Here is a 24,632-nt window from a genome sequence, read left to right as displayed (position 1 = left end):
CTAATTTATTTAAATTGGAAAAACAGTTCCTTTTTTTCTGTTAAGAGAGCCAGTGTGACGTTTAAGGGGGTCGAACACCGGACGCGTCTGACGGACGACATGGCGCATTCTAAAATTCGAAACGACTGTTTTCAATGAAGGTACGCACACCGCCGGCACCACTCGCCATCTGTCGGTGGTGACCAGCTACGACTCCGGAGACTGCTCAATTTCTGCCTCACCACGGAGTGCAACTCGCATATTTTCCATCAAATTCGACCAAATCATTATCAAAGGACATACATTATTTACTCTAGCATTGTTCATTCTTGAAGAAGGGAAAAATCTTGGTAACTTGTGTGTACTGTCTGCCACCACATCGACGTGCACTGTGTTTGAAACCTTTTCCTTGTCCAAGCCGTGAAGCAATGCAGCGTGGCGCTTCTCGTCTGGTGTGCGACTGCCTTTAAGCACTTAATTTGTATAAAATGAATAACTCATAAATAAAAGCAATACAGTAAACAGTTCACAGCTTGTTTTGGATGTGTAACCTGCATAAAAGATATGGTATGCAGTCGCCCTGCACAAAATATATATGTTAATTTCTATAAATAGAAATTAACAATTGTCATTACAAATGTCAAGGGAAATAATCTGACAATTATCGTGCCGCCCTAAATGAGCACTTTGGAACGCTGATCTGTCCCCATTGCCAAAGAACCAAATGTCATGACAATCATCCGGTTCCAGTAATAAGAACAGATTTATTATTCCCCAAAACACTGAACTAATACAATTCACAGAAGTGTGGAAGAGGGAAAAGAGGAAAGATGAGGAAGAGGATGAATAAAGGGAGAGGCGGTGGAGAGAGAGTGCTGCAGTGAGGCACAGCCTTTGTGCTGCCGTCAGCCGAGCACTGCGAGAGAGAGACAGCGAGAGAGAGAGAATGAGAGTGGGTGTGTGAACCAGAGCACGAGAGACAGAAAACGAAGGGAGGGAAGGACAAGCAGAGGGACAAAATAAAAAAAAGATGAAAAATAGGAGGAGTGATGCACATTTGATGCATGAATCCTTTTGAAATCTCACTTTCAAAGGCTAAAAATGTTCAAGTCACTAACCAATTTTGCAACATGTCTCAATTCTGTTAATTAAGCTAATGCACAGGATGAGGGAAAAACAAGATTGTGGGAGTGTGAGAGAGCAAATGAGAAAGAGTAACGGCCCCTGAACCTGAATAAGTCACACACACACAGGAAGACCCAGAATAGCAACAGGAAACACGCCCCAGACTCTGAATACTGAAAAACAGGCCTAGAGCTGCGCTGAAGCACTGCCTTCACAAATGCTGCTCTCATCAAACAGAGATGGAAAAAAACACGCTCAATTTCGAGTAAAACACTACAGTGTGATACTAAAAGACTGTAGAAAATCTGAGTGATGATTCGTGCAAAACTCCAGGGCGTTTGCTATGTGGTTGCTAAGGGGTTTTGAGTCAAATATGGTCGCGAATCCCCTACATTATTGTTCCATGTGCACGGAACGCATAACTCCCTAAACTGTGATGGTTAACAGCGAGCGTGTTTACATACACATCCTTACACCTATTAGATTTAATAAGCCGACAATGTGTGCGTGATCATGTAAACAGCTTAAATGTTGTTCTTTCATTGCATTAAGGTCAAAGTACTGAGCATAAACCGGTCTGCATATGTTTGCAGTTTTCCCGTTGCATGTAAACACCTTTACCAGCATTTCTACCGGCTTATCCAATGTGCACAAGTGTTGTGCGCATGCCTGTTTATGTTTTGATGTCAAAAGCAGAGAATAATCAGATGATTTCAAGTCTCGTGTAAATGCGGTTTTCTCCCGTTGTCAATTTTGTTTTATACGCTGATTTTTGGTATTTCTGCAGAATTCTGGGGAATGCATTTAAACATTGTAAAATGCATTAAGTTGACATTAGAGTACAGTTTCATTGATTGCCTAAAACAATCTAATTAGCCAAAATGTTTAATTAACGCACACGCAAGGAGCATGGGGATTATTAAACTTTGGGGGCATTCAAATTAGGGATGTGCACGGATAGTCGAAATTCGGTTAACCGTTCGATGTGCCACTATTCGAATACCAAAATCACTATTCGGTTATTCTACACGTGCAACAAAGGTCTTCAACCCGACCCGAACTGGACGAGTTCTGACAAACCGTAGGGTTTTCCGGCCGGGTTTGGGTAGGTTTTCAAGAATAGGGCGAGTTAGCGGCTGTTCAAACATGCTTTTGAGTGCATCTGCGCTGTTTTTCTATACTGTTAACATGCACTGGATGGACGTCTTTGACTGTTGCTCTGAATCTCGCTGTTTGTTTTCTTTCAGCGTCTCACAGAGAATCGCCTCATTTTTAGATACCAAGCAAAGTTAACAAAGAACCTTTTATATACGCATCTCGAAACACCTGCGTTGTTTCATTTGTTGTATTTCATTCTGAAGTTCAGGCTGCAAAGAGGACTTCATGTGACTGTCACACCATCAAACATGATTCCATAGTTACAGCAGTTGATAAACGGTAAGAGCATTTTCCCTTTTGCTCTGGTGTGCATATTTACGTACAATAATTAGACCATTTTTTTAGTCCCAGCCTCTCTTTTTCTCTAGACTGGCTGTGCCCATCCAAGTCTGAATTAAAAGAATAGTATGTCCAATAGTATGGATCTCAAGATTATGACAAATTGTCATACTTTTGTCATAGGTGTATGTGTGCTTTATAAACCTTAAGAAGTAATATATTGCTATTTAATTTGTACTTGATTTCCTTTAAGGCTTAAACTTATGAATGACATTAAAAATACTATTTTAAAAATGTTTATTATTTCAAAATACTTAAAATATCTGTCTCTCTATTTGGACAACTTTAGTCTTGGTCCATTTTGCATTTACACTGTTGTTGTTAAAACCCAGCCAACCAAAACAGCTATTACATTACATTACAGTATATTCTAACATATTATATAATATCATTTTACATCACATTACAGAATATTATAGAATATTCTAACATATTACATCATATATCATATCACATCACATTATATTATATTACAACATAACATATTACATTATATTATAAAATACTATATTATATCATATTATAATATATTAGTTTATTATATTATATTCTATTTAACGTGTTCTGTGCAATTAATTATATAAAAAATAAAGTTAAAAATTAACGCAATTAATCATATCTTTGGACCACATGTGGAAAGTAACAAATTACAACTACTCTTGTTACAGTACTTGAGTACATTTTTTCAATTTTTTATTTATTTTATTTATTTTTTTTTAAGTATAAATCAATAATAGTAGTACTTTTACTTGAGTTGATTAAAAATGAAGATTTCAAATTCGCTACAGTTATTTTCACCACAATTACAAAGTACAAAATAAAACATAATATTTCAGAATTTTTGGAAAGTTTTTTGGGAAGAAGAAATCAGCAAGTTTTACAGCAGTTATACAGCATGTTATACTTGCATAATCTGCCGCCGGTGTCCTCTCTTCTCTACCTTCTCCAAGATTTTCTACCTCCAAGCACTTATAATAAATCTCGGACTGGATTGACGAATTCAATTGCTATGAAATGTAGGACGATGATGGGCTTATGTTCAATAATATGGAAATAAACAATACATCGCATTCTAAAGCCACTCTTTGAATTGTCTTTTTTAATGCTTGCGTGCCAAGAAATTAATCGCATTTTAATTCTGTATTATTTTTTAGAATATATACTGTGTATATTATATTTATAATTATTCAAATAAAATGATTTAACCATTATATATATATTGAAATATTGTTATTTGAGGGGCTTTCACAGCAAATATTCATGTATGCAATTAATTGCTATTAATTTGATTTATTTTTAATCGAACGACAGCTCTAATTTTATTATACATATTATATCATTAAATCATATTACATTACATTATAACATATTATATTACATTAATTATATTACAGTATATTATATTACATTATGCAATAGTAAAATATTTCTGTCCAACATTCTTCACTTTCATACGTTACTTTTAAGGCTCAGAATCCAATTACACCCATGAGCCCTTATTTCACATGAAGAAAGACCTTTTGAGATTCTGTGTTTCTTCATTCTAACTTGTCCTTAGATATAGAGTAAGTGGGCATGGCACAGGGCTCCTCTATGTCGCTATGTGTCATTAACACAGACTATGAACCCACAACGACAAATAGCATTTGCCATTACTGGATCGTTGAATGATGTGTGCCAAATTTGAATATGCTACAGAGCAAATGAGAGTTAAAGCGGAGGGGAAGATTATCTGGGAAAGCTATCGTATAACTGCAGAGATTTGGAACAGGGCACGAGTCGTATCGACTACTTTTGGTGCGTTTTTGTCTTTTTTGGAGCTTAAAAGCATTAGTCCCTCTCCACTTTCATTGTATGTATTCCACAGAAGTTCGGAACAACATGAGGAATAAACAATGACAGAAGTTTTTAATAGGGTGAACTATTCCTTAAAACCGCTCCATATGACACCTTTCCACTTGGAGGAAAAAAAGAAAACAGCGAGCGTATGACCAACATGTGACCATCCCCTCCAGTCCTGAGGCTTGTTCATTTATTATGCATAACAGAACAAGACGCGCAAAAAAAGTTTAAGTGACGATTGAAATGAAACACAGAAGATACTGGACTCGCAAGAGAGATATAAAGAAACTGAGAGGGCAAGCGTGACAAAACAGCGACCCCTGAAGTCAAAGCAGCATTAAGTAATACAGAGGGGAGGCGGATACTGCTCGAGATTAGCAGCACTTTGAGTAAAAGTGCACAAAAGCCTGTTGGAAAAGAACTGGAGGAGATTAAGAAAGACTGGAAGGAGCGTTCATGTTCTCACACACAGAGAGAGGATATCTCACTTCCAGGGCGTCCCACATTGAAATCCCAGGCTAATGGAAACCTCCCAGTGCCAGATCTCTCTCGCTCATACACGCGGACATAAACACTATTATCATCAACCAAATGGAAGAGGATTTGATTTGATCCTCGACTGATATGAACCACACTGCGTTGAGATTAATTTGGGAAATGAAAAAGGGAAAAACATAATTCAAATTTAATTAATCAGGATCAGAGAAAAAGATGCCCAGTCTTTCAGCTTGTGCAGTCTGCAATCTGGGGAATCAGTTTAATGGATTCTGACACTTCTCACAATCCAATTGGGTCCAGGTTTTCTCCATCTTGGTGCATATTGGCATGCATATGACAGACATTAGGGTAAACCAAAGCGTGTCTACGGAGGGATATGCCAAATGGGTATTAAATAAGGCAAATGCTGGCTCATGGTGGGCATTCATGGAAAAGCTGCCCTTAGGTGAAGCTAAAAGCATGCCAACAAAAACCCACAAGTCCAATTATTTTTGTTGTCAACATAATTGCCAATGTGGCCGTTAGGGCTCGGCGATTCATCGAATACTTATGATATAATCGCGATGATTTTGCTGACAATATAAAATACAACAATATCGTTAATATTGCGATGATTTTAATCAGCCTTTTATTTGGCCATTAAGTTTCATAGAGAGCATCAGTTGACTAATTTCACAATCCTTAAGGGCTGTATAATTAATCAAAATAACATCAAAATGGAGATATGATCATATGTGATTATTTAACTGCCAAAGGCTGAGATTAAAGACAGATAAACATGAACCAGCGACACGCTGATCTGGGTGCACGTGCTTTTAGCGCAGTTCACCTGCATTGCGAAGTACTGCAGGTTCAAGCATTTACGCAATTCCAAACATTAGTAACCGCTATAAAGTAATTATACAAATCTACAAACACGGAACAGTAAAGGAGAGTTTGACAGCGGTTCACACGTTGCGAAACTCAGAAATGTCAATCAAACGTTGCACTTCCCGTTTCATTATAAAAGCTCCTGGTGAAGGTGAAATAAATACCACTGCACTTGCAGTGTCAAAATAAAAACCCTAGTTTAGGGTGTAGTAAATAGGACAGAAATATATAACCTTGTCCTGAAAATAATAATAATAATTCAGTTTTATATTATAATAATAAACTTGACTGGGTTCCAAAGTAATAATTTAGTATGATGCCATATTTATCTGGTTTCCAAAAAATAGGCTAAGTGAAGTCGTTTTTGCACACCTTCATTCACAAAGAAAAATGTTGTAGTCAAAATATATGAAGGTAAATAAAAATAAAAAAATGTTCCCCAATTTGGAATGCCCAATTCCCAGTGTGCTTTTAAGTCCTCATGGTCGCGTAGTGATTCGCCTCAATCCGGGTGGCGGAGGACGAATCCCAGCTGCCTCCGCGTCTGAGACAGTCAACCCGCGGATCTTATCACATGGCTTGTTGAGCGCGTTGCCACGGAGACATAGCGCGTGTGGAGGCTTCACACCATCCATCACGGCATCCGCGCTCAACTCACCATGCGCCCCACCGAGAACAAACCACATTATAGCGACCATGAGGAGGTTACCCCATGTGACTCTACCCTCCCTAGCAACTGGGCCAATTTGGTTGCTTAGGAGACCTGGCTGGAGTCACTCAGCACACCTTGAGATTCGAACTAGTGAACTCCAGGGGTGGTAGCCAGCGTCTTTAACCACTGAGCTACCCAGGCCCCCTAGTAAATAAGATTTTTATTAGAAGTTATACTTATAGAAGTATAAACATGCAAATTAATGAAAATGATTACATTTTACTCTCCCTTTTGTAAATTTAGTGAAAAACTCTGAGAAACATGCCATTTTTAAATACATTTTTATTTAATACATCTGAAATATTAATTCTACTTGGCTACAATGGCTGTTTAGATGAAATGATGGTTCCTCTGATTGAAAAAAAACACTTATGCTATTTCAGAGCAAAAACATAATTAGAGATATCAAATATCGTCAATTTGCTGAAAAATATCGAGATATCATTTCTGAAGCTGTATCGCCCAGCCCTAGTGGCCGTACATGTACTTACAGCAGTAAGTCTCTATGCACTAGCATCAAGGCTCCACGTTATATAGGGCACAAGTGCACGTGGGTTGCGCGGTATTCCAATACAACGAAAGTTTTAAATAGTATAAAATCATTATTTTGCATAAAACAAAGGTAACGTTTAGGGGCATCGATGAATCGCGATGTATATTTGAATTATTGGTTTAGTAAATGTTCCCGTTACATGACACGTAAATCTTATGCAAATTCAACACTATACCATCTGTTTGTGTTAGCTTTGCAAGTCAGACATGATGTTAAAACTACTTTGAGGCTGCAATTAGGCATGTAACTGCGTAACGGTTTTAAAAAAAGGAACGGTTATAATTAGGGCTGGGTATTGATGCAGATTTCCCGATTCAATTCCGATTCACAAGCTCTACTGCGCATAGAGTAAATCGTGGGATGCAAGAATCGATATCGTTCAAATGAAGATCACGATGCATCGGAAAATCAATATTTTTATCCACCCAGTACTTACACTGTTGACATTTATAATTCACGGTATTGCATTCACAGTATAAAATTTATTTTTTTCTAAAATCCAAGGAATGAAAGTTTCCATTGTAAATATCGGTTAAATTAAGAGAGAATCGGCTACATTTACATAGTTTCATATAAATTTGATCAAATAAATCTCTAAATTGCGATGTACGTCTTTAGACTTACGCCTTAACTTTCACCGTCACTTCATTTAAAAAAAAAAAAGTCACACACGTGAACCTCACGGCAGAGAGAGAGCTGGGCACTGAAATGTCAAGGCCTGAAACTTTGTCCCCCCGTCAAGTGGCTGAAGTCTGTGTGTGGAAATATTTTGGTTATTTAAAAGACCCACAAGGCGCCATCAATGTTGATGGTTACCCAATTTGTAAACTTTGGCGAAAAAAGTGTCAGCTCAGGCAGGGAACACAAGCCATTTCTGTGACAATCACCCCAAAGAGTAAACGGAGATGTAAGTGAAAATACAGTATATGGGCTAATAAATTATCGACCCCCCCCTTCATAAGACTCCCAGATAAACAAGATTTGTATGATTGATTAGGTTTATAGGTAGGCTAATGCTATGTGCTTTCTGTCCAGCAAACGGATTTAAGCACATATACAGTATGCAACGTTGTAATAGGCCAATTGTTTCTTCGTGCATATTTCCTTAAGTGCAGCAAAACAGTAGGCCTACAATGCGTTTAATACTAATAATAATAATAATGTGTTTTATTTGTTAAGTACTATTTAAAACCCTAAAGATTTTACAGATAACCCTAACCCTAAAAGATTTTATGAAGCACTTTAGGCATGCAGGAAATGGACAGTGATTGTACAAAGTACTGGGAAAAACATCAAACAAATCAATGAAACTTTTTTTTAATATATATATAGTAATAAATAACTTATGAAGAAAGCATAGTTTTTAAAAAGTACTCAACTTGTCCATTTAGTTAAAGTTTTCTTTATTCTTCAGTAGGCATTAGTGTTATACAAACTAAATTACAAAAGCAACCAACTACTTAAATGCATATCTAATCTGTTAACCTGGGTAGAAATCATTTCATTTTTTTTTTCTTTTTTGCTATAAAATAAATATTTTTTTATACATTTTCATAAATCTTAAAATATCTAAAAGATTTCCAAAGCATTTATTTATCCATCCCGAAAAATGCCCCAACATCCCATCCTGGGCCTAACATGAAGACTTTTCTTTTAAATCTTTCTTTAGTTAACCATTTGACTACATGCTGCAAACATTTATCCTATTAATTGTTTTACCGGTTATGTACTCGTGTGTTTTTACATTCATATCTTTTTTGCCTCGTCTGATCAAGAGTGTCCTGATTGTCCAACTTTATAAATCTAGACTAAGATAATAAAGAAATATAAAGAAATATAAAATAAAGTTGAAGAATTGGTTACAACTGAAATATGTCACAGTGTGTTAATCAGATGTATTTCAGAACTAAATATTAAACTGCTAATCATTTTATCATGGTAGTAAGGTGCCTTGCTACCACAATACTGCAGTATTTTTTGTGAAGGTTATCATACAGTGAACATTTCATACCATTACACCCAGAGCTGCAATTAACAATTATTTTGATAAAAGATTAATCTTCAGTTATTTCTGCCATTAATACGATTTAAAAAACATTTCAAAAATGATTTACTGTATTTTATTAAAATGTACTATTTAAAAATAAAAATGATTGTATGTTAAAAATACAAATGTTATTACATAAATTGCACATCGTTTTTCCAACAATAAATAAATAAAGTCCTGGTGAGACAGACTGTTTTGTAAGGACACAAACATTCCCTCTGAACATAACATGTTACTTTAATGTCTTTATTCTATAAATATAAGCAACATACATTTCCTGTTCTAATAAAATACTGTTTCTTGCATTATATCAAGGATTTAAATGACGGTTACCCTCAAACCTAAATTTGATGTCCAGCAACAAATATTTATCAAACTGCATAATTTAATCACAATGACTGTGTTCCCTTTCTCTATTGCGATCTGTAAATAAGTCTTACTTGCGGAAAAGACAAATGCTTTTGCAAAATTGACTGACATTAACATTTATACAGAAACAAAAACTAATCTCATCACTCTGTCGACGCACCTGATGCTGTAGCTAGCCCACATTAAACTATATGCTTACGATCTTCAAAGAAGTGTTTAACATAAGTGCTTCCGTGCTTTAAAAAAACTTGGCTCATGCTTTTTTTTTTTTTTTTCAAATTTGTCTCAGTCACTTCAAATGAGTTAATGCAGGCAAACGTATTTATCCCCTATTGTAAAGTGACATCACTGATTGAGCTTCTCCATGCACAGCGCACATCTACAAATAAAGATAATGAATTTGACTGATTAGACGATTATTTTTATTATCGAAAATGCACTAGTTTATTTGTTGCCTAAGGTACTGATACCAAATGAACAGAGCTGCAATCATACCAGTTCTTAACCCACCAAAACTGAATTAAGGGAAATATAACTGATATTATGTGCTAACCAGGCGAAACATACTAAATGGCCTGGGGCTTTTTGAAACTTATTCTGATCAAGAACTGCCTACTTAGACAGGAACAGTTGTCATATATGTAAAATGATCAATCAGAGTTTGTATTGATTGTGCAATTAATGTGAGATATATTACACTACAATTTATTACCGCTAAGGGGGTTAAAAATAATGGCACGGCAGTCTCCGCAAACAATTGCACATTCCTTACACATTTTTCGCTATTTCTTTGTGTTTTCTAAGCACAGTACAATGCAGATAATAAGTGCAGACTATTTCACAAATATAACTAAAATAGAAATAATAGAATTTACAGTTCTGCTCATGGATAGCTAGTTTACTTACTATCAAGTGCCTCAAAGAAAAAAAAAAATTATACATATATATAGCTTTCAAACATCTTTAATGGTATCTTAGACTGCGGGCAGTCAATGGGCATACCATCTAAAGGCCGAAGTGTACTTCAGTTTTTTGTGTGCCGGTACGTCTCGTGCACGGTGCGCTTAAAATGTCAGATGTGCAGACTGTCCGTGCGCAGCCTAGTTTTTCTAAACACGCAGTCATTCCATGCTGTGTGATTTTGCGTGTCATTGAGCATGCGTCTGTCATTGACTGTACTAAAGAAGTATCACACAGCAATCGTAGTGTGCATGCACTGAATGAAACCCTATGGGCTTGAGGTCAATATGGTATTCTTTGAATAGCTGAGTGCTGGACCAAACCAAAGTCTATCTAGCAAGTCAGTTCACTGTTGGCCATCTTTTGAATGCTCTTGGGAGGCTATTTCCAGTCATGAAAGTGCAGCTCCTATCTACTTGAATGGGGAAAGACCGAAATCTCCAAAACGGTTGGTCAAGATTACAATCAAAGATCATATTTCAAATCAGCAATAAAATTTGATAACACTGGAATAATAAATTGTGCTTCTTTACCTCACATTATGCTAAAACACGCAATTCTCCCATCTTGTAACTCACTGATGTGCATGCATCAGTGGCCCATCTCTGCTAAATAGTCTCTGACAGAGCACATGATGGAACGGCATGAGAAAAAAGGAAGTATACCCTAGCCTTGAGGTGGAGACTTGGCATGATGCAAATTTCCTGCAAAAAGCATTTTGTCTGTCCATACCGGTAGCGAAAACGCTACTTGACAGACAATCAGAACATTAAATATGTATATTAAAGCTATGTGTGGAAAAGACTAATGAGATTTCACTGTGCGCAGATCTGCTCAGCGTGACGCCACAGAAGTGAAGCCAAGTGACCGACAAACTGTCTTGATGCTCATCATAATAGCCGGTTAGGACAAAAACTGGTTAGGACTTGGTGTAAAGACAGTTTAGAAACTAAAACTGAGTATTTTAAAGGTTAAGTTCACCCTGAAGAGCACTCTGAAAGAGACATTTGCAGTTATTACAATAAGTGGAATTCAATTATTGTGTTGACAGTTGCTTCATGCAAAATTAGCTGTAATCTATGTATCATTCACTACAGTGATGCACAATGATAAGTATTTTCAGGCTTCATTCCTAATATAGGCTAAACAAACTGCTGTCTTTTGCTAATTAGACTACCACAACCTCTAACAGATCAAACAGTATGGAGCGTTCTAGACATCCTTTGGTGAAGAAAACCTCACTCATGAGAGCAAATGGTTAATGGAGAGCAGAAAAGGTTTGCAGTTTCTAGACATGTTCTTTCGTTGCGGCATAAAGCAATAATTATCCAGAAACCAGATGAACCAGTCAGGCTTGTTCCTATTCACTGACTGAAGTTTCTGTAGCTGGCAGCTTTTATTCACGTTATTGTGCATGAAGTCTGTCCTCAACCAACGAATCAAAACTCAACATCATGAGAAGTCCCATACGGATTATTTCAGTGTTTGGAAGTGCTACAGTTACACTGTATGTTTATATACACTTTAAAAGTTCAGTTTCAGTCAGACTTAAACAATCATTTGTATTTTTTAAACTTCACGTAAATGCTTTAGTCGTACCAGTCCGATTTTTGCAAAGTCAGTCTAACAGACCAACATAAAGCAATCATAGCTTGACTCATCCAGCACTTATATGTTATTCAGGCCAAAATTGGCCTTGCCATTGTGTGCGTGCTCTGAAAGGCAGTTGATACACGATATGTACTTAACTCTGCATATTTGCAGGGCTCCAGACAACAACTAAAATGGTCACAAACGCGACCAAAAATAAATGATTGTAACAATCATTTAAAATCTAGTCGCCACTGGATGTGTGCTTTCATATGCCGTTTTGTCAGGTAGCATCTTGTGAGTTACTGAATACATCTTTAGAGAGCCAGTGTGTCTCACGCCAATTTTCACCCTCTCTGTTGATATGAGCTCGCTGGCTGCATGCAACAACAAACAAAAAATGATGTCCAATTCGTGAACAAATGATTCTTTTGAACCAGGTCTTTATAATCAATCACCCGATAAGAGCTTTTTTGATCTCAGGAGCTCAGGTTAGCAGTTTGAATTCGAGTCACTTTCTCAGTAAAACAGCAGTCAGTGAGTTCACAACTGGGAGAGCAGACATTTCAAAATAGCAGTCCCATGTGTATTTCGGGCTTGTTTATAATGTGCCCCATGTACCAAATCTTTTTTTTTATCCTGGTTATTATTGATTGGGATTGGATTAGCACAATAAACTGCATCTGGTATTTCATTCAATTTGCGCTCTTGTAGTCTCTGTGTCTGGGCCATCTAGTCAAAAGTTTTGAAACACTTACTCATTCTTTATTATACTTTTTTTTTCTTCACATTTTAGAATAATAGTAAAGTCATCAAAACTATGGAATAACATAAATGGAACTATGGGAATTATGTTGTGACTAAACAAAATCCAAAATAAATCAAAACTGTGTTATATTTTAACATCTTCAAAGTAGTCACCCTTTGCCTAGAATTTGCAGACATGTACTCTTGACATTTTCTCAACCAACTTCTTGAGGTATCACACTACTAAAGCTAGGAAATAGCTTTAAACAAACAACTTCAGCATTATGGCTCATCACAGCTGAGACACAACAGACTGATTGATTACAGAACTCAAGGCACTTACCTCTTACTGGAGTGTCCACATTGGATACACACTGTTTAAAATGGTGGAGGACATTGTGGTTTCTATAGTGAATGACTCTTGCGCACCGGCTACCGCGAAAGTCATTTTTTTTAGTCTGGAGCCCTGATATTTGCCGTCCGTCCTTCAAATATTTGATTAGGCACTGAGTCGTGTATAATTGGTCTGACAGATGAAGACTGTAGCTCAATTCCAAACATATTCAAATGCACGTGTAAACGTACTGACAGTTTTATTGAATGTATTTCAAATGCAACTTGACTGAATAGTGATGTTCAGAACTAAGTATTTTCATAATCGACTATTCGGTGGCTTGTCAGAATGACCAGTCAGTCTGAAGGCACAGTCGCATTTACCTTAGCACAGCAAAATTCATTGGCCGAAGAAGCTGGGGTGGATGTTGAGCACGTTTGAAACCAGCAAAAAACGAATTGCCAAAAAGCCTCTTTTTAATGCTGCACTATATAATTTGGAAGAGAAAAGTTAAAACTCACCGCTAAACTGATATCCTTGTCCACTGAAAATATTCAGTGTAGATGTGTACAAAAGCACCGCCCACTCAGAGGTCACTGCCAAACCAATTATTTTCAAAATTTGAAACATTGTTTTCAGTGCGTGTGATCATAAATGAAATGAACGTCAAACATCATAATCTCTCTATCGCTTGATTTTACACTTACTGTACTTTTTCCTACACTGTTTACAGTTCACACAAGTGCTTGAATTTAGCTCTTAGAAATTTAAGTACTGGAATACCTGGAAAATCGCCTTGTGTTGAAAAGTGCTTGATTAAAACAGACAATTTTTTCCATGTAATGTGTCCACCAAAGATGAGATCTTTCACTCCACATTCATTGAATAATGTGTCTTTTAATGTCCTCTCTGTTCTTTACAGTCAGATAAAAAAGTTTTTAAAAAATTATTAAATTTAATGACATGCGCTAATGACACAGATGCGCAAAAAAAAAAAAACAAGACTTCTCTCTCGTTGATAAACCGCAACACTTGCGTGAGATGCGCGTTAAACTCTTAAAGTGACAGTACCATTATAGTGCTTGTTATATAAATTAATGTAAACAATGTTATTACTTGTAAATTGAACATTATTTCTAACATTGACAGCTCATTTCATTATTATATATACAATTTCAAGAAATAATATTAATTGATAGAAAGTAGAATTTTTGTATTTTTAAAAAGTTAAAATGTGATTATAATAAGACAAATGATAAAAAAAACTCACATACTTTTATAGGACAGGTTCTGTTCAGTTCTATTGCTTGTTCAGCATCTGATCAGCCTGAATGCAGCCCAATATTTCTGAAGGCTCATTTGTTTGTGATCTTATAGTGAAAGGTATATGAGAAACTCTTTGAGCATTTATATTGTGTATTAAAGAACTTTATTTTGACGTTATTGCAAACATTTAAAACAAAAAAACAATTCTGTTCGATTCATTTAAGTGTTATCTTATCAAATCGTGAACCTCATATTGTATATCGAACCGAATCATGAGATAACCATATCGTTCCATCCCTCCTGTATAGTGATGTTGGTTTAAGGTCATGTCAATCAGACTTTTAACGGCTGTTCTAGTGTTCAAAAACACTGGATGGAGAACGGAACGGTACGCAGCTGTCCAGTTTTTAAAAGTTGAATTTTTTATTTTACGCAACATATACCAACTTTCTTAAATGTTTACCCTAAAAACAAATAAATGATGTGCTATTATGTTCAAGGAAGTGTTGTGTGTGCTTTATGTTTTACTATATTGTTTCTCATAGCAGCTTTTGAAACGCAGTTGGAAACACGCATGCAGGTCAGTAGGTGATTTAGATGTTTTTTACCTGTGGCCAGATTAAAGTTAACAGTAGGGGCTAATCTACCATGGGAACAGATTATGAGAGAGATGTGGCGGAAGTTCAAGCGAGGGCTAAGTTTGCCTCGAAGCAAACTCTGGGTATTCCTTAGTTTGAAAAAAAAAAAAAACTCAGCCAATCTCAGTTATTGGCTACGTAAGAGAGAAAGATATAAACAAAAAAAGAACTAAAAAGGAAATCTCGCCTGAGGGCATCCCTCACTGGCACGAACGGCAGGATCTTGCAGTTTTCTCAAGCATCCCACTTTCACCATCATCCCTCAGCTGCTCTTCAATCTCCAGTTATTCACCTGCTTTCTACTGGGCACCTCGGTTTCTTCCATTCTCTCTTTAATTCTCATCATTTGGCCTCTCTGAATGAGCTTTCTGTTCCCGATCACCTTCTAGACAAACACCAATCCTGAGTGGTTTTTTTTTCCTTTTCACAGCGACAGTGCCAGATGTTCAAACCTTCGAGTTTTCACTGACCTGGTTTTCAATCTCCACAAGTCTCACGTACCCTTACTCTTACCTTGTTTTATATTCTGTCTCACTGTAATGTTCTGTGTGCACTTGTTTCTCCTATCACTAAAAAAATTCCTTGTGTACATGAGAACACTTGGCAATAAAGCTCATTCTGATTCTGATCAGCATGGTGTCTGATACCCATAGTATCTCATTCTGACCATTAAGACAGGAAGAGACAGTCTGACATAGTATCTCATTGTTTTACTGACATAAAACAATGCTAATTTAGTTGGTAATAAATCAAAGTTGAAGTGTGTAGTTTCAGTGACACTAATGTCACAAAACTAAAATGCAAAAAAAATAGCTGTTTTCAAACAGATTCCAGAAAACTTCCAACCAATGGGTCGGTGATAGGTTGCTCAAAAAAAATCTACCAACAAAAGGCTTACTTAAAGTTGACTCTGTAGTGTTAATATGAATAGCTTAATATGCAAAGTTTCTGAAAGCATCTTCTATTTTGATTGACAAAGCAGAATAGACAGAATATTCAACAAAACACTTGAATATCTTCAAAAATGTGCAAACTTTAGCAAATCCAGGATCTAGTTCTTCCTTTCAAATGATCATAAAACAAACTTTGAGAAAGAAACTCCGACTACCAGAAGTTGTATAAAACCAAACAATCTTGAACGTGATTTTCACCCACTTAGTTTGCCATTTTTGTGTACAATACGCATCAGACGGTCTGTAGGCGTGCTGTCTGAAGCTAAGATTAATCAAAACTAGGGCTGAAACGATTAGTCTAGACAAAATTTTCATTGTCATAGTCGTTTGATATCATTTAATGTAACATAAGATCATATGAAAGTCTAATGATGACGCGCGAGAGCAGCACTGCAGCTCACACCTGACTGAAGAGAGGAAGAATTACACTGCTTATAGTCCAGACGCAGTCTAAACTTTCACAGCTTCAGGTGATGTAGATCACAAAATATGAGGGAATTATACAAAAATACAAAATAAGTAAATACAGAAGCACTCTCGTTGTGGAATAAGTGGAGCTGCCGCTCCGCTGAAGTAAAACTTGCGTTTTTGGTCGAGCATCTTTAAAGGAAACACCCCAGCGTTACATCTTTAATTCAGTTACATTTAATGCGTTATAGCTTTATTAAAGTTCTAATAATAAGGAAGCAGATCATGTAAACAACTCTGAAACTGGCATTTCTCCGTGCGGTCAGCGCCTCATCTATGAGTTGCGTGAAGTGTCCTGATCTAAGGGGGAGAGACTGAAACTGCATCCGGCTGATGCACACACTGTCACGGGGACGCTCATCCCTCGAGTGTGCACGCTTAATGCAGCTAGATTATAACGTGATGACTCGTGACTTATTGAATCATAATATATGTGTCACTGTTCATTTCTTATCGTGAAGAAAACTGGCAATACACAGCTTTATTTATAAGAGAGAGATTTTTTTTTTTTTTTTTTCTGAATTAAAGATGGATTGAAGTGAACAGAAAGGTGAGAGAGGGTAGTCTTCACCCCATTATACACGGCAACAAAATACGTTTTTTTTTTGTTTTTGTTTTGGCTTGTTTTCCAATATAAATATCTAAAACTCCTTTAAAACAACGCACATTTACTTTAGCAGCTATACTGCAGAAAAATTTTTTTTTTTTTTAATCTGAGAATGATGAATATAATATTAAAAATACAAATATTTTAAAATATCTAAAAATCCTTTAAAAAAGATGCATTCACCTGAGAAGATATTTAGACTTGCTTTTAGAGAATAGATCTTGAATAGAAGTATATTTTGTCTTTACTGCTCTCACAGAAATATAACCAAGTGAAAAATACACTTGTATACAAAATACACTTATATTCAAGATACATTCTCTTAGAGCAAATCTAAATGTCTTATATGTTGCTTCACAAATAAATGTATCTTGTTTTAAGGATTCAGACAATTTTAAAATGGAAAACAAGACAAAAACACTTGATAACCATAGCATTATTTGCAGTGAATTTCTTTACTGAAATAAAAAGTATTTTTTCCTTTGAGTGAATGTCATTTAGAGGTATTTTTAAAAGAGGATTTTATCCTCTTTATTGTTAGCAAGCACGTTTAAGACATCCTTTTAAGTTGGGGCACAAGCTGAATAATCAGTTAAGAGCTAATGATTAATCGTTGCAATAATCATTCTAATAATCATTAGATTAATCAATTATCAAAATAATCGTTAGTTGCAGCCCTAATCTAAACCTGCAATTATCCTAACTCACCACCTCTCTCAACAGAGCTAGATTTTATACCAGATGTCTGAAAATTGATATTGAGATTCTAGCTAAACCGTTATACTTTTTACATCTTCATACAGCATTGGCTAAGCCTAGTGTCCTCCTGCCAAATAATATGCCAAACAGACGCAAACACACACCAAGGCCATGTTAGCTGGTTCACTCAGTGATCTGGGACAAAAAGTCTTTGTTTATGGCCAAGATTTGCACAAAAGCATTAGCTAGCCTTGGTGAATTAACAAACTAAAAATAAACTGCATCGAGTAACCAAAGCACTTGGATAACAGTTTACATTAACACTTCAACCAAGAACGTGTTACCACTACAAAACTGATTGTCATGTCAAGTGAACTTGTCCCATCTGAAGTACTTCAGCGTCTTTTCGAAAGCTAGCATGGTGTTAGCATTAGTCTGGTTGAGAACATTGATGGGACTCACAGGTAGGCTGGAAGGTCGTCCCTGCATGTTCTCCTCTGGTCCACTCTTACTGGACACCATGGGCTGATTGGAAGATGGAGCTGATGACTGGGAGCTGAAAGAGTCTTGAGATAGCTCCTGAGGAATAAAAAGGCAACAACAAAATAAGGAACAACTGATGAAAGAGCAACAAACCCTGCAGTTGTGAAAGGATGGTGTTTATCTAAGAACCCTTACTTTTAAAGACCCCGTGAAAGTTTGACGAATGGAAATATTTACTATGTTGACACATTTCCTTTTGAACCAGACGTTGGGGTGGGATCAGGTTGTACAGTGTGACCATTTGGTTTTACCTGTGGTGGCGGTGGAAAACGTTGGAAGGGTGACTGCTGTTGTTGTTGCTGAGACTGCAGAGGAGGAGTCTGTGAGTAGGGCGAGGGCTGACCCTGTCCTGAAGGCTGCTGGGACGACTGTGGGGGTGCCGAGTTGGGCGGCTGTGACTGCGGTGGACCCTGCTGCTGTGGAGAGGGACCCTGCCCTGTACCGGGAGATGGCTGAGGGTATGCAGGCTGCGACTGAGGCCCTTGCTGGCCCTGAGAGGGACCCTGGGACTGTGGGGGTCCCTGGGACTGGGTGTAAGGAGGCTGGCCTGACTGTGACTGAGGAGTCTGGGAGTATGGAGGCTGGACCTGAGGGGGACCGTGGGGGCCCGGAGGCTGACTGTAAGGGGGTCCACTCTGGCCATGGGGAGGGCCAGTGGGTTGAAGAGAGTATGGAGGCTGGGTGCCTGGTCCAGTAGGGGGCTGCTGAGGGTATGGAGACTGTTGGGGGCCTCCTAGGGGGGAAGGGCCCTGTTGTCCATAGTAGCCACCCTGGTTCTGGCCATAACCCCCTGGGCCATGCTGTCCGTAGCCCATCTATAAAGAAAAAACACAAGACCCAAGTATGCCATCAATTGGCCAGTTGCAACTAGGAACTAAGGACACCCAACATATCAGTGACCATATTGAGTGTCAGGGTCTTTGACAAATAAGGTTGTCCGAAGTGATAAAAATTATAAATATTTTGAAAATTTAGTTTAGAATGTGTTAAGTTAATAGAAATCATATCTAAATGTCCATGTGGTCTTGATCACATTTTTTTTTTTACTTTTATAAAATGCTTTAAATGTTTTTTAAATTATTTATTTATTAAATTCACACAGTCATAAGGGTCTAAAAGCGTCCTCTATTTTAAATATCTTTTTTTGTCACATGACAAGAAAATGGCTACTTGCACGTTGACTTTTATTTGGGACAAAACATTTTAAAATAATAGGCTATTTAAAACTAAACTTGTTTCACTTTTTTTTTTTTTTTAAATAATGAAAGATGAGAATAATGCACTTATTCAGGAATTTCAGCTTTAAATGACTTTTTTTTAACTGTCTCTGGATGGTTACACAAAAACCCAATGCTATTAAAGTCTGCAGCTTCCATCTGGACTTAGCTTTAACCAAACATAAAAATAATTAGCATATTGGCCATCAGCGCTTCCCTACTATAAACTACAATTAATAGAATAAACTTGGCAAATACAGGTGTAAAATGTGTTTATTGTTGCGATAAATATGTTTAAAGTGACTTAACACATACTGCTTTCCCATTCAGCACACTTTGATCAGGCTGACAGTGGCAGCAAAAGGACATATTTTAGGTTTCACCTGGGCTGAGGTCAATGTTTTCTTCAGAGCTCTTATCCACTTGAACCAACCTGGAAGCACATGGGCTTTCAGGGAAACGCTTGAATTTTTATTACTTGCAGGCAGCATACAAAATAAACTGACCTTGCTGAAGAGAGTACTGTGTGACACAAAAGCCTGATGGTAACAAGCAGGGCACTTTCCCTTTCGAGGGAAAAGGAAATAAAAATGGAAAAAAAGAAAATGCATCTGACAGGGAGGTTTTATAAAAACAAACTGAAGTGGATGTGCATTGCTAGTCTCACAAATGGATGGCACTCTAGTGCACACTAACTCATCACAAGCACAATAGGGCACCCGGCGCTCCACATGTGAACAGACACCAGGATCAAGAAAGGTAGACACTCAAAAGCCGGCACACACAAAAACACAAGTTTGTGCATGGAAATTCCCAAGTGACTGAGCTTCACCGTGACCTCATCACAACCTTCTTTGAAAGCAGAGATGAAGGCATGAGCTCAAGAATGTCTTTAAAACGTCTGAAGCCTTCAAGTTCAAATTCAAACAAAGACCCTGAAAAACCCAATCAGGTATTACAGTAAAGATCTTCCCACAATGTGGGACAACAGAAAATAAAAAGGTGGAATACATCATCAACCTGATCAATAGTGACAAAGAACTAGAAATAAATGGCTGGCCAAAGCAAATACTAATATTTATTTATGGGTCATTGACTAATGTGATAAAAATGAGGAATCTTTAAAAAAATCTAGTTTAAAACATGTCTCAAGTTCACTGAAATATAATCTTTGTGTCCACATTGGTTTCATACATTTGTGAAAAACACCAATTTCTAATAGAAAATGTAATAATGTCTAAATATTGAATAGTGCAACTATAAAGTAAAAGGAATGAATGAAAAATGCAAATTTTGAAGAATGCAAATTTCCTTGCACGCAGAATACACATTAATCAGTAATTTAAAAAAGTTTTTTTAAAACATTTCTCTAGGTAAAAATAATCATGAATTTTTGAGTCACGAATATCAACAGAATGTTTTCCAACATCTCTGTTACACCACCTGACTTTGATCTGGTGGTCAAAAGATTTGCAAATATGAATAATTTTTTTAAAATGGTTTAATTGCTTACTCTATTTAAAAAATAATAACAAAAGATTGTTCATAACTACTCCTGCCAACATTTCTTTATTCAAGAACTTCAGCTTTTAATGACACTATAAAACTGAAACCGTACACATTTTGAATGATTTTAAACTCAAAAACATGTTCTTTATGATAATAATTGTTCTGCGAAAATAGCATTTTCTATGTTTTTTTGAGCATCATGTCATTGACCCTTAGACTAAAACTTGTAATGAGGGTTGGTGTTGGCTAAAGGTAGCATTATTAAAAATGAAAAATGAGAACACTATAAACACACACACACACACACACACACACACACATATGTATGTTATGGCTGTCACGATTATGAAATTTGGCTGACGATTAATTGTCAAACAAATAATTGCAATTATGACGATTAATTGTCTGTTTTAGGGCTTTCATGATTGTCATATAAATTGTCATTTCTTAATATATATATATAGAGAGAGAGAGACACACACACATACATACAATGAAAAGTCAGTCCTAGCAATAGCAAATAAAGAGTATATACGTAAAACTCCATTACATCACATTATATAAAATACTGAGATTCTCCAGCATTTATCATCAAAATTCATTGTAACATTCATCACAAGACATGTGAATCGCAATTACTATGTGAACTGAGGCAAAATTTCCACAATAAATATGTTGCAAGTGCTGATGATCCTGAATAAATTATGCACATTTTCTGAAACACTGTATATTCTACTGATCAATCCAACCTTTTGCATCTTTCCAAGAGTGAATTGGTAAAGCTGACATTTTCAACACTCAAAATGTCAAATCAAAAACATGCTGACATGACAAATTGATCTGAAAAGTGTTAGAATAAAACCTTCTATTGTTTCAAATTAAAATGTTATTTGTAGTCATTCTGCCATATTCAAATGAAAACTTTGAATTACACTGGCGGTCAAAAATTTGGAATAAATGTACAGATTTTGATCTTATGGAAAGAAATACATTTATTTACTTACAAAGTACTTTTATTCACCAAAGTGGCATTCAACCATGTATAGTCAGGACATTAATAATGTGAAGAATTACTATTACAATTTGAAAAAAATTTTCAGAACTTCTTAAACTACTTCAAAGAGTTCTCATCAAAAAATCCTCCACGTGCAGCAATGACAGCTTTACAGATCCTTGACATTCTAGCTGTCAGTTTGTCCAGATACTCAGGTGACATTTCACCCCAAACTTCCTGTAGCACTTGCCATAGATGTGGCTGTCTTGTTGGACACTTCTCACACACCTTACAGTCTAGCTGATCCCACAAAAGCTCAATGGGGTTAAGATCCATAACACTCTTTTCCAATTATCTGTTGTCCAATGTCTGTGTTTCTTTGCCCACTCTGACCTTTTCTTTTTGTTTTTCTGTTTCAAAAGTGGCTTTTTCTTTGCAATTCTTTCCATAAGGCCTGCACCCCTGAGTCTTCTCTTTACTGTTGTACATGAAACTGATGTTGAGCGGGTAGAATTCAATGAAGCTGTCAGCTGAGGACATGTGAGGTGTCTATTTCTCAAACTAGAGACTCTGATGTACTTATCCTCTTGTTTAGTTGTACATCTGGCCTTCCACATCTCTTTCTGTTCTTGTTAGAGCCAGTTGTCCTTTGTCTTTGAAGACTGTAGTGTACACCTTTGTATGAAATCTTTTTCAAGCATTGTATAGCCTTCGTTCCTCAAAACAATGATTCACTGATGAGTTTCTAGAGAAAGCAGTTTATTTTTTTGCCATTTTTGTCCAATATTGACCTTAAGACATGGCAGTCTATTGCATACTGTGGCAACTCAAAAACAAACACAAAGACAATGTTAAGCTTCATTTAATGAACCAAATAGCTTTCAACTGTGTTTGATATAATGGCAAGTGATTTTTCTAGTACCAAATGATTAATTTAGCATGATTACTCAAGGATAAGGTGTTGGAGTGATGGCTGCTGGAAATGGGACCTGTATAGATTTGATCAAAAATGACTTTCAAATAGTGATGGTGCTGTTTTTTACATCAGTAATGTCCTGACTATACTTTGTGATCAGCTGAATGCCACTTTGGTGAATTAAAGTACCAATTTCTTTCTAAAACAGCAAGATCTGTTCATTATTCCAAACTTTTGGCCACAAGTGTATGTATTTTCAGTGGAAAATCATGATAAAGTGCAATTCATTCAAATCAGCACTACTACATGACGACTTTAGGCTGACCTGTTGTCCGTACTGCATTCCACTCATGCCTCCAGAAGTTCGTCCCTGCATGCCTATTGGGTACCTCTGAGGTCCCGGAGGTCCATAACCCTGTGCTGGGTAGGAAGGTCCCTGCTGGGAGCCTGGGGGAGGCACCTGCTGCTGAGTATAGGGGTTTCCTGGACCGTAGTGCTGCCCTCGAATCTTTCCCACCTGGTCCATGGGGACAGGGGGCTGAAAAAAAAAAAAAAAAAAAAAAGTGAAGGTAAGTACTTGTGTGAATTCAAGTCCACATCAAACCGCATTTGTAACCCCTCTGTCAACTGTAATCTCAAGTATTTCTGAGTGAAACAGGACATCAAACAAGGAAGAAATTGTTTTTTCGAGGGGCTGTATTTTATCCGTAGGGAATTGATTGAATCATAAGAAGTGGGTGTTACATAACAAAATGGAAGGGAGGGCTTGATGACGGATTGGGGACATCATTCGAAAAATAAAGCTGTTTCAGAGGTAGAGCAAGTTTTAAATAAGGCGACTTCTAACGGCTTTCACCAATAAGGACCAATAAGACCAGAAACATGTGTCAAGAAATTAAATGGGGTCAATTTTGATATGTTGACTTAAAAAAAAAAAAAAAAAAAAAAAAAAAAAAAGAAAAGAAATCAGCTGCAAAAGTCAAAATCAGGTTCTACAAACTTGGTGCCATTAATGAGTATGCTTTGGCATCCAACAACATTCAGCCAGCTTCACACAAACCATCTGGATCAATTTTCTGAAAGCATTCACTTAACCATCTTTGAATAAGTTTTCGGTTATCACAGTGATAGAGGCTTGTTTCCATTGTTATGAACGAAACAAACACCTTGCCATGGCACAGTATTAGCCAGAGGAGGGCTGAGAAACACAACCCAAATTCCAAAATAGAACCATATCCTTCAAAACCAAAGGGAGTAAAGGGAGGGAAAGTTGGCACTGAATGAATGAGAGGATGAAAGCAGCGGTTCAATCTGCCAGGCCGTCCTGAGTGCCAGCGGCTGGAGACTGGATGATCAGAGAACTTCCCTTTGAAAACAGACAAGAGGAAACAAATGTGTATGGTGACTGAGTGTGACCCAAACATCAGCTAGTGGAGAGAAAATGATTTTGGAATCACTTTCAAGTTTGTCCTAATAGGCTTAAACAGAAAAGCAGTAATGTAACATGTAAGTGACACTGTAAGCAGGCGGTGTGACACAGCAAAACAAAACCGCTCCTACTATAATGAAAGAAGCTGTCTACGCTGCAAAAGAGCAAGCAACATCACGCATTTTGCAGTGTAGACAGCTTTGGTGATTAAAAGCGTCCAAAAAGCATAAAATGATGCGTAACAACTAAATTGTTCACATTTGAAGTAAC

At 36.9% G+C, this 24,632-nt stretch overlaps 1 protein-coding gene across 3 annotated transcripts in view; it reads right to left on the bottom strand.

Annotated features, from left to right (window-relative positions):
- The window catches only part of LOC127420676 (AT-rich interactive domain-containing protein 1A-like), a 99,372-nt gene that overhangs the window by 36,268 nt on the left and 38,472 nt on the right, over positions 1 to 24,632 (bottom strand). Inside the window, exons 2-4 of one of the 3 annotated variants that reach the window (XM_051663126.1) lie at positions 23,259 to 23,471; positions 18,549 to 19,112; positions 18,217 to 18,333 (exon numbers count right to left, since the gene is read on the bottom strand). In XM_051663126.1, coding sequence (XP_051519086.1) covers positions 18,217 to 18,333; positions 18,549 to 19,112; positions 23,259 to 23,471 — 894 coding nt within the window. The remainder of the gene's footprint in view (positions 1 to 18,216; positions 18,334 to 18,548; positions 19,113 to 23,258; positions 23,472 to 24,632) is intronic. The other 2 variants (XM_051663127.1, XM_051663129.1) reach the window with 2 other exon arrangements.

The sequence above is a fragment of the Myxocyprinus asiaticus genome, chromosome 30 (genome assembly GCF_019703515.2).
Source record: "Myxocyprinus asiaticus isolate MX2 ecotype Aquarium Trade chromosome 30, UBuf_Myxa_2, whole genome shotgun sequence".
NCBI classification, from domain to species: domain Eukaryota; kingdom Metazoa; phylum Chordata; class Actinopteri; order Cypriniformes; family Catostomidae; genus Myxocyprinus; species Myxocyprinus asiaticus.
Note: the sequence above shows the minus strand (reverse complement) of the source record. Positions and strands in the feature narration are given on the sequence as shown.